Source organism: Fusarium fujikuroi, chromosome FFUJ_chr02, assembly GCF_900079805.1.
Source record: "Fusarium fujikuroi IMI 58289 draft genome, chromosome FFUJ_chr02".
Classification (NCBI taxonomy): Eukaryota; Fungi; Ascomycota; class Sordariomycetes; order Hypocreales; family Nectriaceae; genus Fusarium; species Fusarium fujikuroi.
In genome coordinates this window covers 3,283,210-3,297,212 of record NC_036623.1, presented here as the reverse complement: position 1 = coordinate 3,297,212, position 14,003 = coordinate 3,283,210, and the positions used below count along the sequence as shown (strand labels likewise).

At 47.9% G+C, this 14,003-nt stretch overlaps 3 protein-coding genes; 2 read left to right on the top strand and 1 right to left on the bottom strand.

Moving 5' to 3' along the window:
- Positions 1–768: 768 nt before the first annotated feature.
- FFUJ_04300 (uncharacterized protein) lies at positions 769–1,215 on the top strand (the record flags this gene model as incomplete). The annotated part of the gene is made up of 1 exon (XM_023572432.1): positions 769–1,215. One exon carries the CDS (start codon positions 769–771, stop codon positions 1,213–1,215), a length of 447 nt encoding a protein of 148 aa, XP_023426556.1.
- Positions 1,216–8,825: 7,610 nt separating this feature from the next.
- On the bottom strand, positions 8,826–9,137 carry FFUJ_04301 (uncharacterized protein; the record flags this gene model as incomplete). Its single annotated transcript, XM_023572431.1, has 1 exon — positions 8,826–9,137. One exon carries the CDS (start codon positions 9,135–9,137, stop codon positions 8,826–8,828), a length of 312 nt encoding a protein of 103 aa, XP_023426555.1.
- A 1,726-nt stretch (positions 9,138–10,863) lies between these two features.
- Positions 10,864–13,549, top strand: FFUJ_04302 (uncharacterized protein; the record flags this gene model as incomplete). XM_023572429.1 has 2 exons in its annotated part: positions 10,864–11,230; positions 13,215–13,549. The coding sequence occupies 2 exons, from the start codon at positions 10,864–10,866 to the stop codon at positions 13,547–13,549; spliced, it is 702 nt and encodes a 233-aa protein (XP_023426554.1).
- Between the last annotated feature and the right edge of the window lie 454 nt (positions 13,550–14,003).

Here is a 14,003-nt window from a genome sequence, read left to right as displayed (position 1 = left end):
CATTTGAGAGTACGATCGCAACTAGCACAGAATTTACTACCCATAAACATCAAGTCGGCAATGGCCTTGTCGTACCACATCGACACCTTGACCGACTTGGCTGCTCCTATCACCAAGTCTAAAGTATCAAACATCACCTAAAATGTTCATCCTGACGCCAACGCTGGCCATTCTGGCGCCGGTCTCGCCGCTGAGCACGCTTTCCAGTCGTGAGACAAGGATTGCTCTAGGCGAATGAAACCATAGTGGGAACCCTGTGGGTGGCAAAACCGCAACATAACCAGTCTACAACTGCAGCCATCAGGTACTTTCGTCAGCGCCGTATGTGTGGCGCTTCCTATAGCCGCAGTAGCCGCAGGGACGGATTCCTGTTGTCGCTGCGCCCACCAGCAATAACATCTATTGCACTTAGATCTTTGACCACTTCAAGTTCTCGACTTATGCATATAAGTTGTCGTACCAGAGTGTCGTCCACTACATCTACCTCGGGTCGCATGCCTCTCATGGAGAACCCCAACATTGTCGACGCGTAGAGCTTCTCGGTCAACAACGCAACCCGGCACCAGGAACCTCATGTGAAACTCGATAGGGTACTCATATACCTCCTCGGTGGCAGACCTCAAGACGTGCACCACCAGAGCCGACCTCCACGAGTCTTTCAATCACATAGATACCCGCAGGACTGCCTGTAGGATCTTCAAGATCCCCCCCCCCCGACTTTGTCAAGATCCATAATAGATTTGGCTTCGATGTAAAGGGAAATGCGATATGGAGAATATGATGATCGACAAGAGCGATGACTATGGCGTGATGGAGATACTGATTTACAACGCCAAGGATGCGGACCTCTACGCTTTTGTGATCAGGCCTATGAAGATCTGTGAAAGGCTGGAAGCGCTGGCGGGAACGTCGAGGAGCACCATGTGGGACGCGATCGCGGGGAATTTGGGCGTCATGACGAACTGCATCACGACCTCCGTGAGGATCTCAGCGAACACCATGTTGCATATGAGGACGGTCTCCGGTTCCGACGAGAGCTTATTTGATGACACCCTCATCCTCAACCAGTCACCGGGCGCCACAAGGCGTCATCGTCATCAACGAGAATTCCTTGCAAGGCTCCATCATGTCGAATCTGGGGACCTCCATCGACAGGGTCATCTCATCCCCGACCTTGCAGGGGATATCCGAGAGATTCGGGTTCCTGAAGTCTGAGCTTTCTGACGAAGTAGTAGTAAATGACATTTTGGCGTATAACAGTCGCATCTACATCAGGGACGGGAGCGAGTACATGTGCGTTAAGGACGGGTGTAGGCGTTGTTAAGCCTGGTGCTGGATGAAGTCATCGAGGGGGTGAAGAATTTCAACAAGCCGGGGAGATCTGACGTCTCATCGGGCTACAACGTCCTTACTGCCAGCGCATTCAGAGCCACAGTGGGCAGCCACCGTATACTCAGCCCGAAGACGTGCGCCAAGACTTGAACCTACAGTGCCAGGTGCTACCTCAGGCTTACGATCAGGGGTACGGTTACCACAACATCTACGGGGACACCACTCAATCTCCGCGTGCGTGATAGGCTGCGACGAGAATAACTGCATGTACAAGGCATCGGCAGTGACCGAGAAGATCAGGAACACTCGAATGGGACTCCGTTAGAGGAGGTGGGAGCCAAACTGAAGGGCAAATGTAAATACATCGTCATGCTGAGCAGGAAGAATTGCAAGGCTGTGCTGCGGGCCACAGCGTGGAGATCAATGGCGTCGCCATCGTTGAGAAGGACATCGTTCCTGTTACGAAGCGTGGGTTAAGATGGAGATGGAGATGACGGAGAGGTTGCAGCTCAAGGGGCAAGTCGCGGAGGTGAAGATCTCCGGGCCGCCCTATTAGGTCTGGGTCAATAACAACTAAAAGAAGGAGAATCTCACCGCGGTGATGGGGATCACACCCTCGCACATCAACCCCGGCAAGGACCAGGAGTATTCCTGAACCGCTAGTGCATCATTACCCAGGATTGAATCTTCCTATCGATACTAGAACCTGTACTTCACCTCAGGTATGTATCTATCACCATTCACCAGTAATCCCGCAAAAGCTATAACGTCCATACATACCATCAGCGACGCCATAATTACAAGAAATGACGAAATCACACTTCTTACAGGCCCGCCTAGCACTGGAAGGTCTCATCTCGCCTCAGCCACCGCCGCCCTTTGTGTCACAATCCTCCCCTTTGTCAAATGCATATAAGCGCATGATCACACAGCACCACAGACCAACAAAATCTACGATTGAAGACATCACTAACACGATCACGACAAATCTTATCGACCGTGGTATTGACATCAAAGACATTATACTAGTTGGGTATAGCGTCAATACTGAGACAGAGAATTGCATGGTTCATTTTCCCTGCTTGGTCAACAGTCCTCTAATCTGCGCCAAGCTCCTACTAGCCAAGTGACCGCACCACATCGCATATCCGCAGCTTCTTGGCTAGGTAGCTTGACGACGACTGGAAATGCTTACGGAACGAAATTACAAAACTGTACACCGCAGTTTTGAAGCAGACAAGCTTCAATCGCCACGGCCATAACGACTGGAAATGCTTACGGAACGAAATTACAAAACTGTACACCGCAGTTTTGAAGCAGACAGGTTTCAATTGCCACGGCCATAACGACTGGAAATGCTTACGGAACGAAATTACAAAACTGTACACCGCAGGTTTGAAGCAGACAGATTTCAATTGCCACGGCTATAACGACTGGAATTGCCAAATAGAGATATGTGTTGTGCCAGTAGAATTCATCTTGAAAATTGCACTGTTTTATCCAAGTATATAACAGTGTAGATTCTCGAGAAACCTGTAAATCTAGAAAAAATGCAAACAAAGAATTAAGTACCATCTAAACAAAAGAACAGTGTGGCTGCTTCGCCAAACATAATAGCGCGGGCTCGGCCGTTGAAGGTCTTTGTACATATAGGGGACGGCCGCTTCAATTGGGCTCTTGACAAGAAAACGCGGGGCAGAACTGTCTTCAGATAGACGCATGTCCCAAATTCTCCAGTTGACTGCTTTGAATACCTGCCGAAGGTGATGGTAAAATTGCAGTGAATCTCAAATGTTTGGCAGAGACCCGATCCTTTCTGCGGGTATCGTCGAGTGCCGCTGGTTCATCCAATGCATCAGGTAGCGACGTACTTAGAGATAACCTCCTGCAGGTAGTTGAACCATTATACCTGGCGACAGGCTCATACGAGATCGACTCTGTAGGGGGCCTCGCTTGGGCTTGGGCGTGAAAGAATAAAGTATTCTGAATATCAGTCTTATCCTGATGAGTCTCAACCTTGGGCGTAATAGTCTGGATGGAAGATTGAGACCCAGTATCCGGGCTTGGTGGACTGCTGCTTCCAGACTTACCATTATTAATGAAATTCATAAAACAGCCGCGGCTTGAGATTGACCTGTAAATTTTTGCTTAAAGCTTGGCGTTTATTTCGACGTAGTGAAAGTAGAGTTGGCTTTAAAAGCTAAGCTATTGGCAGTTGAGAAAGAAGTGCGAGATGTAGTGAGTAGGTGTGTAGAAGAGGGAAACAAGAGTCAGCGAGATGCGATGGGGAGGGAGGCGGCGAATGAGATATCGACCGAGTCTTTCCCCTTGTTCCTCCTCGCCCACCTTCTTCCCACGAGCATAGGGTTCTTGCACCTTATTAAGCTGTCGCTATCTGGCATCCGATTCGATGACTTGATGGAATCGCTGACCATATCGGGGGATGCCTCTATGGAGACTATCTCAACCTTGTAGCGGTTTTTGTGAGATCTGAGTTACGTTGGCTGACCTCTCCGAGAAAAGCGACATGGCCAGGTATCGAGGTCATTGTCTGCCATTACTGGGCATGTATTTACAAACAAGCCACCCGTTGCCGAGCAGATCGAAGTGTTCCTCAACATCGCCTCGAATATCGATATGTACTCAGATCTGATGGGAAATATGTTGTCGTTTTGAGGCCTCTTCGATGAGGATTTCTGGTCCATCTTGACAGGGCACTCCACCATCGCCCGCGACGTGGCCTGGACGGACAGCATCACCCCTAGCACAACACGCGCGAGTAGTCGAGGTCCGACGCGAACGACGGGAGGATGCCTTTGCCGTGCGGGCTGGTCCCGATGCAGATAACCTTAGAACGGGCCCATGCTCAACACGCTTGCCCTTGAGAGATTTCGATACTTCGGTGTTTTCCTTGAGGCTGGCGATGTAATCGGCAAGAATACCATCCTCCTCATTATCAGATTTAGCTTTAGCGTCACGTTCCTTACGCCTCTTCTGTTTTCCCTCTGTTTTCCTTAGACTTTTATTGAGGATTGGCTCTGTTTGCAGTTCTGGTGCTGGTATGAAGTGCATTAGCCAACCCAGTAGTGATGGCCTGCTTGACGATATGGATTTAGTCTGTATCTGTACTATGTCGATATTAAGTCGAGGTTATATGTTTCTCTGTGCCTAAAGACAAGCGCTTCTTCAAGGTGCTGCTCCTTGATGATGATCTATCCGGTATCTGCACTGGTGTCGAGGCATACTCCTGAACCCTGCCTAAGTTAGGCCACGGGAATAAGAAGACATCAAACCCTGATAGGGATGTTAGAATAAAGTCATTAAAACGTATCCTAAACTTAGGTTAAAGTTATACTACATTACCCAAATGTTTTATAACGGTGGTTGAGGCGGCTCACTTCCAAACTCACCAAACCATTCCGACCAAACTAAATCGAAACAAACAGTCGAGCCTCGATATTTGTTGGATGTGATCGCCTGGTTCCAGCCAGCATTTGTGTTGTATTCCAAGTTTGTCTTGATCGTCGAGTCGATAAGAGTGTTACTGGGAGCATTTTATTTGTTCCTATTTGAGATCTTGCTTTTAGTTTGCGTCAAGCCATGGTACTGCTACCGAGGTCTCCTGTATATTCAGTCAGCAACTTTTATTATAGCAAAGGATTCAGGGCAGTCACCTTTATTCGTTCCAATGCTGGGCTGCCATGAAGGGGAATGGGCGACATGTGTGTACCCGAAGAACCTTGGCGGCCGACTCTGTCATGGTGAGATCTGCGCTGTACCAGCCGAAGGTCTCACCATCCGGTGGCGGAGGAAAGACAGTCGTATGCCTTTGTTGTTGAGGTTGACAACAAATTCGTGAGATAATGAGATTACACGGGAGTTGTCGCGGAGGAAAGACAGCCGTATGCCTTTGTTGTTGAGGTTGACAATAAAGCCGGGAGATGATGAGATCACACGGGAGTTATCGCGGAGGAAAGACAGCCGTATGCCTTTGTTGTTGAGGTTGACAATAAAGCCGGGAGTGCTGACATCACACGGGAGTTGTCGGGGCAATCACAGAGGAGGAGGGAGATGTGAGTGCACGAAGAACTTCAAGTGGTGTGATAAAAGGGAAATAGAAGGAGGACGGTGACAAGGTTGCACAATCTGCAGCAGGCAAAGGCCATTTCTTTCTTAACACAATTGCCCAAGAGTCTCTTTCTCACTAGAGGCAGAAACCTGACTGAATAGACTGCTCTGTGCCTGCTTAACTGAAGTGGTTGATGGTTCAAAAGAAGTGACAAACAGGTTCAGTACTGGCCTATTGCCCCCTTAGGTAGGTGCTGGCAGATAAGAACCCTTACCGATGGAGGATAGCGTAAGTGTAGATCGTATAGGTGCGAAGGGTTTGACAGCAGGCGGCTTAGCTGTCGACATACCTTTATTTCATTCTCCTCTCCTTGCTGCCCTAGTCCTTGAAATGCCGCTATGTGATCCTTATTAAAGGATCGGAGTCTCCACAAAATGCTCCTCCAAACCTTATGGCCACGGTGGTGCGGTGCGGTTCTTCCAGCGCGGGAATATATCGTGTAGATACTGGTGATGTGGGTTCTTAAGGTGCGGGAATGTGTCGTGCAGGTTATTGAGGTGCAAGTTCTTCGCAGAATGCTCCTCCGAACCCTATAGTCATGGTGGTGCGGTGCGGTTCTTTCGGTGCGGGAATATACCGTGTAGGTTGTTGAGGTGCCGGTGCCGGTGGTGTGGTCCCTGAGGTGCGGGTTCTTGAGGTGGGGGGATATGTTGTGGAAGTTGAGGGATAGCAGCTTTGTTGATGGCGAGGCTGTTGATGTAGTTCGGGCGACCCATTGACCAGACTTGGGGCCGTGAAATGGAGGTGAGATGTACTCTCTCCCCCCGCCTTTCCGTTGCTCCGTTGTTCCGTGATTGGGGGTAATGTTACCTCAGAATGAACAACTTGATCCTCTGATACAGTCTGAAGTTTGTTTCCGCGATCATGCAAAGGGATTCCATCAAAGCCCCTCTCGCCGTCGGACTCAGTACCTGCCCTTGTGATGTTGTTACAACCAAGTAAGATCGATATCCTGGTTAACGATGGCACGAGGACTTGCTGATGGCATGTCGAGACTGGAGTGTGTTGGTACTGGCTTTCTAGGGAACTTGACGCGGTCTGTTCCAATACTGTCGGGAAGAGCGCAAGCTTGACCATAAGCTGGATATTGCGGGTTCTATACACGTCCAGTGAGGACTTGCTGATGGCATGTTGAGACTGGAGTGTGTTGGCATTGGTTTTCTTCCGGCGTTTAAATTTTCGGTGCTGGTGCTGGTGCTGACGTTGCCGCTGGCGCTGGCGCTGGTGTCCACTGAATGTTTAGTTAGCAATCTTTTACAGTAGCACATATCTCAGAACAATCACCTTGATGTGCTCCTCCTCTCCGCTGTTGTGCGATGCCGGGGCAACCACAGAGGAAGAGGCGAGATGCAAATACCTAAAGAACTCTGGCTTCGACAGAAGACCTGATGGAGACATTTCTAAGGTGTGGTGGGGGTATGGCGCGGAACTTGATGATGGTCGTACTTGGTTGATGACCTGAAAGATTCAGGCGGCGGGTTCATGAGGTAGGGGGCATGTCGCGCAGATTGAGGCATTGCAGCCTCGTCGGTGTATAGTTGAGGCGGCCTAACCGACGAGTGTTCTCGTTGGTGCACAAGCCTGTAGGCTGCATCTTGTAAAGTGGTTGTGAATTGGCCTGAATTGGGACCATGATGAGGAAGGGGCCGGTGAAGTTTGAGGGTTTGGGGGCTCTCCAGCTGCAGGCCCAAGACTGACCATATCGGTCACACCGGCTACAGAGCCCTGGTTCTCACCATGTCGGGAGGACCACAATCGCACTCTTGCAGTCTTTTCTCCTGATGGTTTCTTTTGCCGAATGTGACCTCAGAATGAAAAACTTGATACTCCGATATAGTTTGAGGTTTGTTTCCACGATCGCGCAGAACAAGGATACAATCCTGAGCGCAGGATAAAACCTTTGTAGTATCAGACTGTGGACAGGAAGGATTCGAAAGTTGGGAACTAACAGAGGTAAAAAAGCCTAGCGCCTCGATTCTAACGAGAAAATGTATGTTAGTTAGGATAATCTTTAGGTAAGTTTAGTATACCTTTGCCGAGTTTCTTTTGATACCTTATCTGAAGGCCTGATATTTTCTTCTCTCTGACGCCTTTAACCTTGAGTTTAGATGGCGATGCTGTCCCGGAAATTTATGGGAGGTTTGCCTTTTAGGCTTTGTTTATGAGAGCGCGATAGGCGGTGGAGGTATTTGTTGTTGGCTTTAATGGGAATGTGAAGTGTGGCAGGTGTTGAAGAATGCCATGTTGTGGGGTGAGAATGTAAGGTAGTTGAAGGCGGGGTACCTTGATTGGCTCGCTCTCCCATCAGCGCTTACGTCAGCCACAGGATGGTCCATGACGTGCCTCATCGCATCGCGGAGGGCAAGTATATCCATACCAACTTAACACACAACAACTCAATCTTCAAGCGTCTTAAAGCTGAAATACGTCTGCGGAACTCCTGAGTAAAATGGCTTAAGTGTTCTTCAACGCAGATATTGAGGCAAGCGATATGTAATTTGTCAATGCATGAAATGAACATTTGCTGACAATGTGTTGTGACATAATTTCTGCTATTCCTCGAGGGTCTTTCACCATGGTGGCATTCTGATTTGCAATATTGCACTGCTGTGTCTTCTTTTTAACAAAAAATACAACTTCCTTCTCACCCACTCAACGGAGAGATGAGGTGATAGGAGCCAGAATGGTGAAATCTCATGTTATCCCCCTCATGAGGGATCGAACCATCTCCCGAAGGAGCACGGTAACACGCATGACTTGCCCACTCCGTCAGTTGCGGGAGAGGCAGAGATCAATTCAAATATAGGGGTGACAGTATAAACTGCTATAACATGTATACCTATGTTTATCAAAAGCGAGCAATAAGCGCCGGCCATTCCAAATTAGCCAATTTAATGTGTCTTCAAGCTTACAGTTAAACCTGCTTTGGAACGGGTTGCTGGTAGTCACAGCATCTAAAACAGATATCCAGCATACTTTCTTTTCCCAGGCCAATATGGCAGTTCCTCAGCGTGCTTCCCTGTACAAAATCAACTGAAATGCAGGCCAGACTGTGGCATATCCTCATCCTCTATCTGTACCTCTGCTTCTTTCTATTGATATAAAATAACGCATATAAACTAGCAGATCTGAGTCTTACATTCGTTGCTAGTACGGCCCTTACGGGGATGCATTTGCCTCGGACGGCATCATTAATAATGTTTTCCTTGGCGATTAGCGTGACTGACGACATTGAACGTGAGCACTAGAGACTCAGCGGCGCCTCAAGCAATGTGACTATCACTGTAGTATCATTACGCTTGAAATATCTCTATTAATAGTATTTATAATAATGCTCTGGTGGCTCATGGTCCTGCCCATAAGGTCAATCATCTGGCGGAATTGGGAAACTTTGTGACCCCGAATGACCCATCTTTGGTCTCAGGCTCCTTCGTAATGACTTGTTTATCGCCGACTCGAGTCCCCCGTCATCCTCGGTCGACTTCTTCGCCTTGTTCTTGCACTTAGCCTTCCCGGTATGCACGTCGGGGACGCTCCCTCGGATCTTATTCGTCTTCCTCTCGTAGTCGACAAAGGTCTCTGGCTCCTTATCTTTGTCCTCGGCCAAGGCCTTATCTATGGTATAAAAGTCGCCCTCCCTGTCGGACGTATAGGTATAACTTTTGTAAGTTGCCATGCGCTCGCTTGTTGATCAACAACGAACAATTGATCGCGCGTTATCAGCTCTCTGGCAGAGATATAGGGTCCTTTATCCATAAAATAGCATCTGGCTTGAAAAGCTTCGCAAAGCCGCTATGCGGGATCGTCGCTCTGGTAGTAATGTGAAGTTTGGACGGTATACCTTATCATTATCGAAATCATTAACTGGACCAAGGAGATTAGTCTCAAGTAATTCTCGTTCCTGGCTGAATTTCGAATCACGGCAACGGTTGATGGTGAAATTGTCTCAAATTCATTCGTCGTTCATGTACTGAGTCCGTCAGCCAGTCTGTCAACATTTTTATACGGCCAAGTACCTGATAAAGTGACCGGTCCGCCGTCGCCATCGTGTTGAAAAATACAGAAATGCAATCACCAGCCAATCTTCAGCGTCGAACTCAACGAGCAGTCGGCGCTCGACTGGTGGCCACAACTGCCCGATTCTCATTCCCAGGATCCCAGAAAGCCTGTGTGGTTTGGAAATATTGATACCATCCTCGTCCCCTGGAAACCATCGACAGTCCTTACGGACTACTTCTTCAAGGGATTCTTGAGTTCGGGGAATTGATAACGTCGAGGTTTCATGTTGATGATGACGGCCTGCCCTTTATAGGAGTAATGTCATTCTTCTGGCCCTGAAAGGCCCCGGCAGTCCTTACAGACCACTTCTTCAACGGATTCTTGAGTTCTAACAATGGTGATCGGCGAACTTTTTGAGGTGGATATTTGGAGAGACCTTCATGTGTTAGTATCATTATTCATTCTGTAGTTAATTTGGAACCACATACTTGAAATTGGCCGCCCTGGTTGTGCAGTGAGCCCTGATGATCGCGATGTTGTGGTGCTGTTCAAGCTATCTCGGATATTGAGATAGGTAATCTTATATGTTAAGCCTGATGTATGGTGGAGAATTAAACCCATGCCTCTCTGACAAGAGCACGTAATTTTGCTTTGTGAAGTAATCGTCCTAGCGCCCCCGCCTGGGTACGTACCCCACCCACTCTGCTTCCAGTTTGCGGATCCCGTCCTTTTAAGTGCTCGTCTAGCGGAGGGCGTCTTCCAGGTTCATTCACGCTTTTCTTTCCCCCAGTAAGATCTGCCGTAGGCAATCACCATCGCCCAGAGCGCCTAGATGCGGTCGCAGTCCTCTTCACTTTTGCACGTTTTACCCTATCTCTAAGATTTGCCTCAGGTAATCACTATCACTTAGTATACCTAGGGGTAATCCTGATCTCAGTTCTCACATTCTATCGCACTACAGTCACTGATTTGACCAGCTGCACCTGACCAGGACGATGATGGCAAATGTCCCTAACGTCTACTGGCGGACACATCTCTCCTCCTCAAACTCTTCAAGAACAAACCTCTGCTCCCTCTCTTGGTCAGACATCTTGGTGTAATGTCTAAGTTGTAAGCTAGAAGTGTTATTTGCCTCTGAGGCCTGTAGCTGAGAGCTTAATCCAGCCGATAGAACCTGGAGAACCGCCTTCTCGGCTCTCCCCAATGCAAGAATTCTCTGTCCTTACCAGTCATTTATTTCAATATCTGCAATTTGAATCTCGAATCTAGATAAATATTATCTGCTTATCACCAGCTCATTGTTTTCAATTCTCCCTCGAGTACAGGTGCTACGCGACGTTATGTATCAGGGCAGGGGAGGAGAAGTCCCACCTTCTCGACCCTCCCCAACGCAAGAATTTACCATGAGAGGCTTATTACTGAACCTCAGAGACGCCTTGGAGACTAGTTTGCTCGATTTCATTCCCAGCACCACTGGGAAACTCACCGTGAAGTTCCCCCGAGATGATATTAATATCACCTACCGGGGTACAAGTGAAGAAGAAAAGGCGAGATATCCTGCCGACAAGAAGCACATGACCTGGTTCGACGTCATTCTTGGCAAAGATGCATCAGTCTCTGTTGAAGGATTCGGAATTCCATATTCAAACCCAGGCCACCCTGCCGGCAAGAAACACATGGCCTGGGTCGACGTCATTCTTGGTAAAGACGTAGCAATCTCTATTGAAGGGTTTGGAATTCCATATTCAAACCCAGTCAACACGGCTGAAGGTTCGAGAGCACAGTAAATTCAAAGGCAGACCAGATCTATCGCCTTCTCAGCAGGCGTTTAAAGCGGTCAACTGGAGAATTCAGGATATGCATCCATCTAACGACAGTTCTCCTGCACGCTTTCCTATACAGAGGCCAACTAAAGCAGCTGTCACTGACATGATTCAGTTGAAATTTGGAGCACGCCCATCCTTTTCTTCTAAAACCAGAGAGTACAGCCGATAGATATCTGTCGAACAGAGGTACTGACCTTCCGCCAACAAGCCAATTTAAGGACGAGAACGAGCGAAGCACTGTGCTTGCGACGACTCATAGACAGGATAAGGACTGATAGACAGATATGTGGACAAATCAATCAAGATCTTTTCTAAATTTGGCCTGAAGTTATCCTAAATCAATCTAAAGTTATCTAAATTTAGTGAAGTGGTATCTGCGATTAAAAGAACAGTAAAGCATTCTCTTTACCATAATCTTCGACCATGCTTCCCTCAGCCTTGTTAACAACCTGAGACCTGTCGACTTCTTGTTGCCAGGTGTGAAGAGAGTCTTATTAGCTGAAGGTAATATAAGGTATCCGCCTTATATAACTTGATGTGACCCAATCTATGTTATTGATCTAGTAGAGTATTCTGAAGCTTGATGAGGTCGATCTTGAAGGAGCCGCCGGCGTTATGCTTAGCTAACTAGGGGAGACTTAAATTGATGGCCACAATGCTTAGTCTTGGCTTTTCATCGAGATATTTATAATCTCATTCCGTATGTATTTCCAGTCGTCGTGGCGCAGACCTTGGATAACAAGTCGCTATATAGCCGGTAGCGTCGTCATCATTGCCCTTGCTGTCATGAAGCCAATTTACTTCAAAGCCGTCACGGTATACAGTGTCATAATCTCGTTACACTAGGCAAAAGAAACCATCAGGAGAGAAGACTGGTAAAGGAAGCAATATAACAACTATATACTACCAGTAATGGTGAACGACGCTATGTGGCACAGCTGGAGGAAATGGCGGAAATAATAATTGAAAGCCGGGTAAGGGTAAGAAAGCAAAGATGAAGGATCAAAACATAGGACGATTGGTGAAAACCAATTGTTGCCGGTGTGACCGGTGTGGTCATTCTGGAACTTACAGGTGGAGAGCATGGGGAAGCTGACGACGTATTGTCGAGCCATCGGGATTGCACGGTCCTTGTCGACAACAGTTCGGCTTTCAGTTGCTACTTTGTTTATTTATTGTTGGTAGTGGAGAATGAAACATTCAGATCGATCATTAATAAAGATGTATGCACTAATGTTACCAAAGAGGATCTTGGGATACTCCAGTCGTAAGAGGGTGGGCTATCAAGCCCCTGAGCTTATTACAGTGCCCTTTCTACCTACACGGGCGATATACATACATTTTATACCAAGAATACCAGACAAGCCTCCAACAAAAACAAAGCCAAGTAGTGTAGTGATGAGGAAGTGGGAATTAGAAAGATTTGTGTCAAGGCGGTGGGGAATGAATGCTGTTTGGATACAGCTTATCAAGTTTACATCTATTCTTATTATTTTATACCTATAATTATCGCTTTTACCAGCAATGATAAATCAATTTGTGACAATCACCTAATTCGCACCAAGGTGAGCAAATAAATCGGGTTTAAGAGCACCTTCTTTCGGTCAAGTTAAATTGGTTGGGTTGAGGCCATTTTATACTAGCCTCGCACCAGATAAAGGATTGTAAACTAATATACGCACGACCAGGTGGGTCTGACCCGTATGGGTCTGACCCGTAGATTTCCCGACGCACTTTCATTTGGGAAGCCCAAGTCTGCAAGAGCAGGCGCAACAGGAGCAGTGATGATTAGCCTTTCATGCCAGTATAACTCTAACTAACTCCTCTGGTCCCCTCTGTCCTGACCATTATGGCCATTAAAGTGATAAATAAAGCAAAAAACGAGGTTGCCTAGTTATCTAAACTCCTCAAATGGGTCAAAGAACCAGCAAGCCAAACGATCAACGCCATCGCGAATGCAAACGAAGACGAACCCAAGTCTTCGATGCACCCCGAACTGCACAGCCCCATCACCGAGAACCTTGAAGAGGATGGGGTCAAGTACAGCTTCCATTGGAACGACCTTCTGGTCGTTATCAAGCGAGTTTACAATACTAAGGACATCGGAGAGTTCGTTCGCAGGGCGCCAGACCCACCCCAGCTGCCAGCTGGTGACATCGCTCCAGAGATCTATGGCAGCAGAATAGTGATCGACAGCACTCTCAGCAAAAGGCTAGCCGGCGAAGCATCCCTACTACCAATCCGATATCGTCGCTCAGTATAACCATTGTACATGGGGCGATTCCAGTCTGCGACTGTGGCCAATTCCTTTCGTCAGCGCTGTATGTGCGGCCCTTTCCACAGCAGGAGCAGCCGCAAGAGGAGGGGGAGCCGCATGAAAGACATTCGACTTTCAATCCCTTGCACCGAATATCGCAGTATCTAGAGCTGGTATTCTGCCGATCATATAACTAAAGACTCGGCCCTCTACCACGTCAAAATCGAGCTTCCGCCACGAGGTTTCACTACGACTACCTAGGAGCTTACCGAGAAGCATAACGGACTATCAGGCCTTAAGGGTGATCTGAGTGAATATCGACTCATTGAGATACAGATCAGGAGGAGCAGCCGCAGGAGGAGGAGGAGGAGGAGGAGGAGGAGGAGGAGGAGGAGGAGCCGCTTAGGAAAGAGGAAAGGCAACATAACCATTATGCACGAGGGTAACTCCGTAGTTTAAC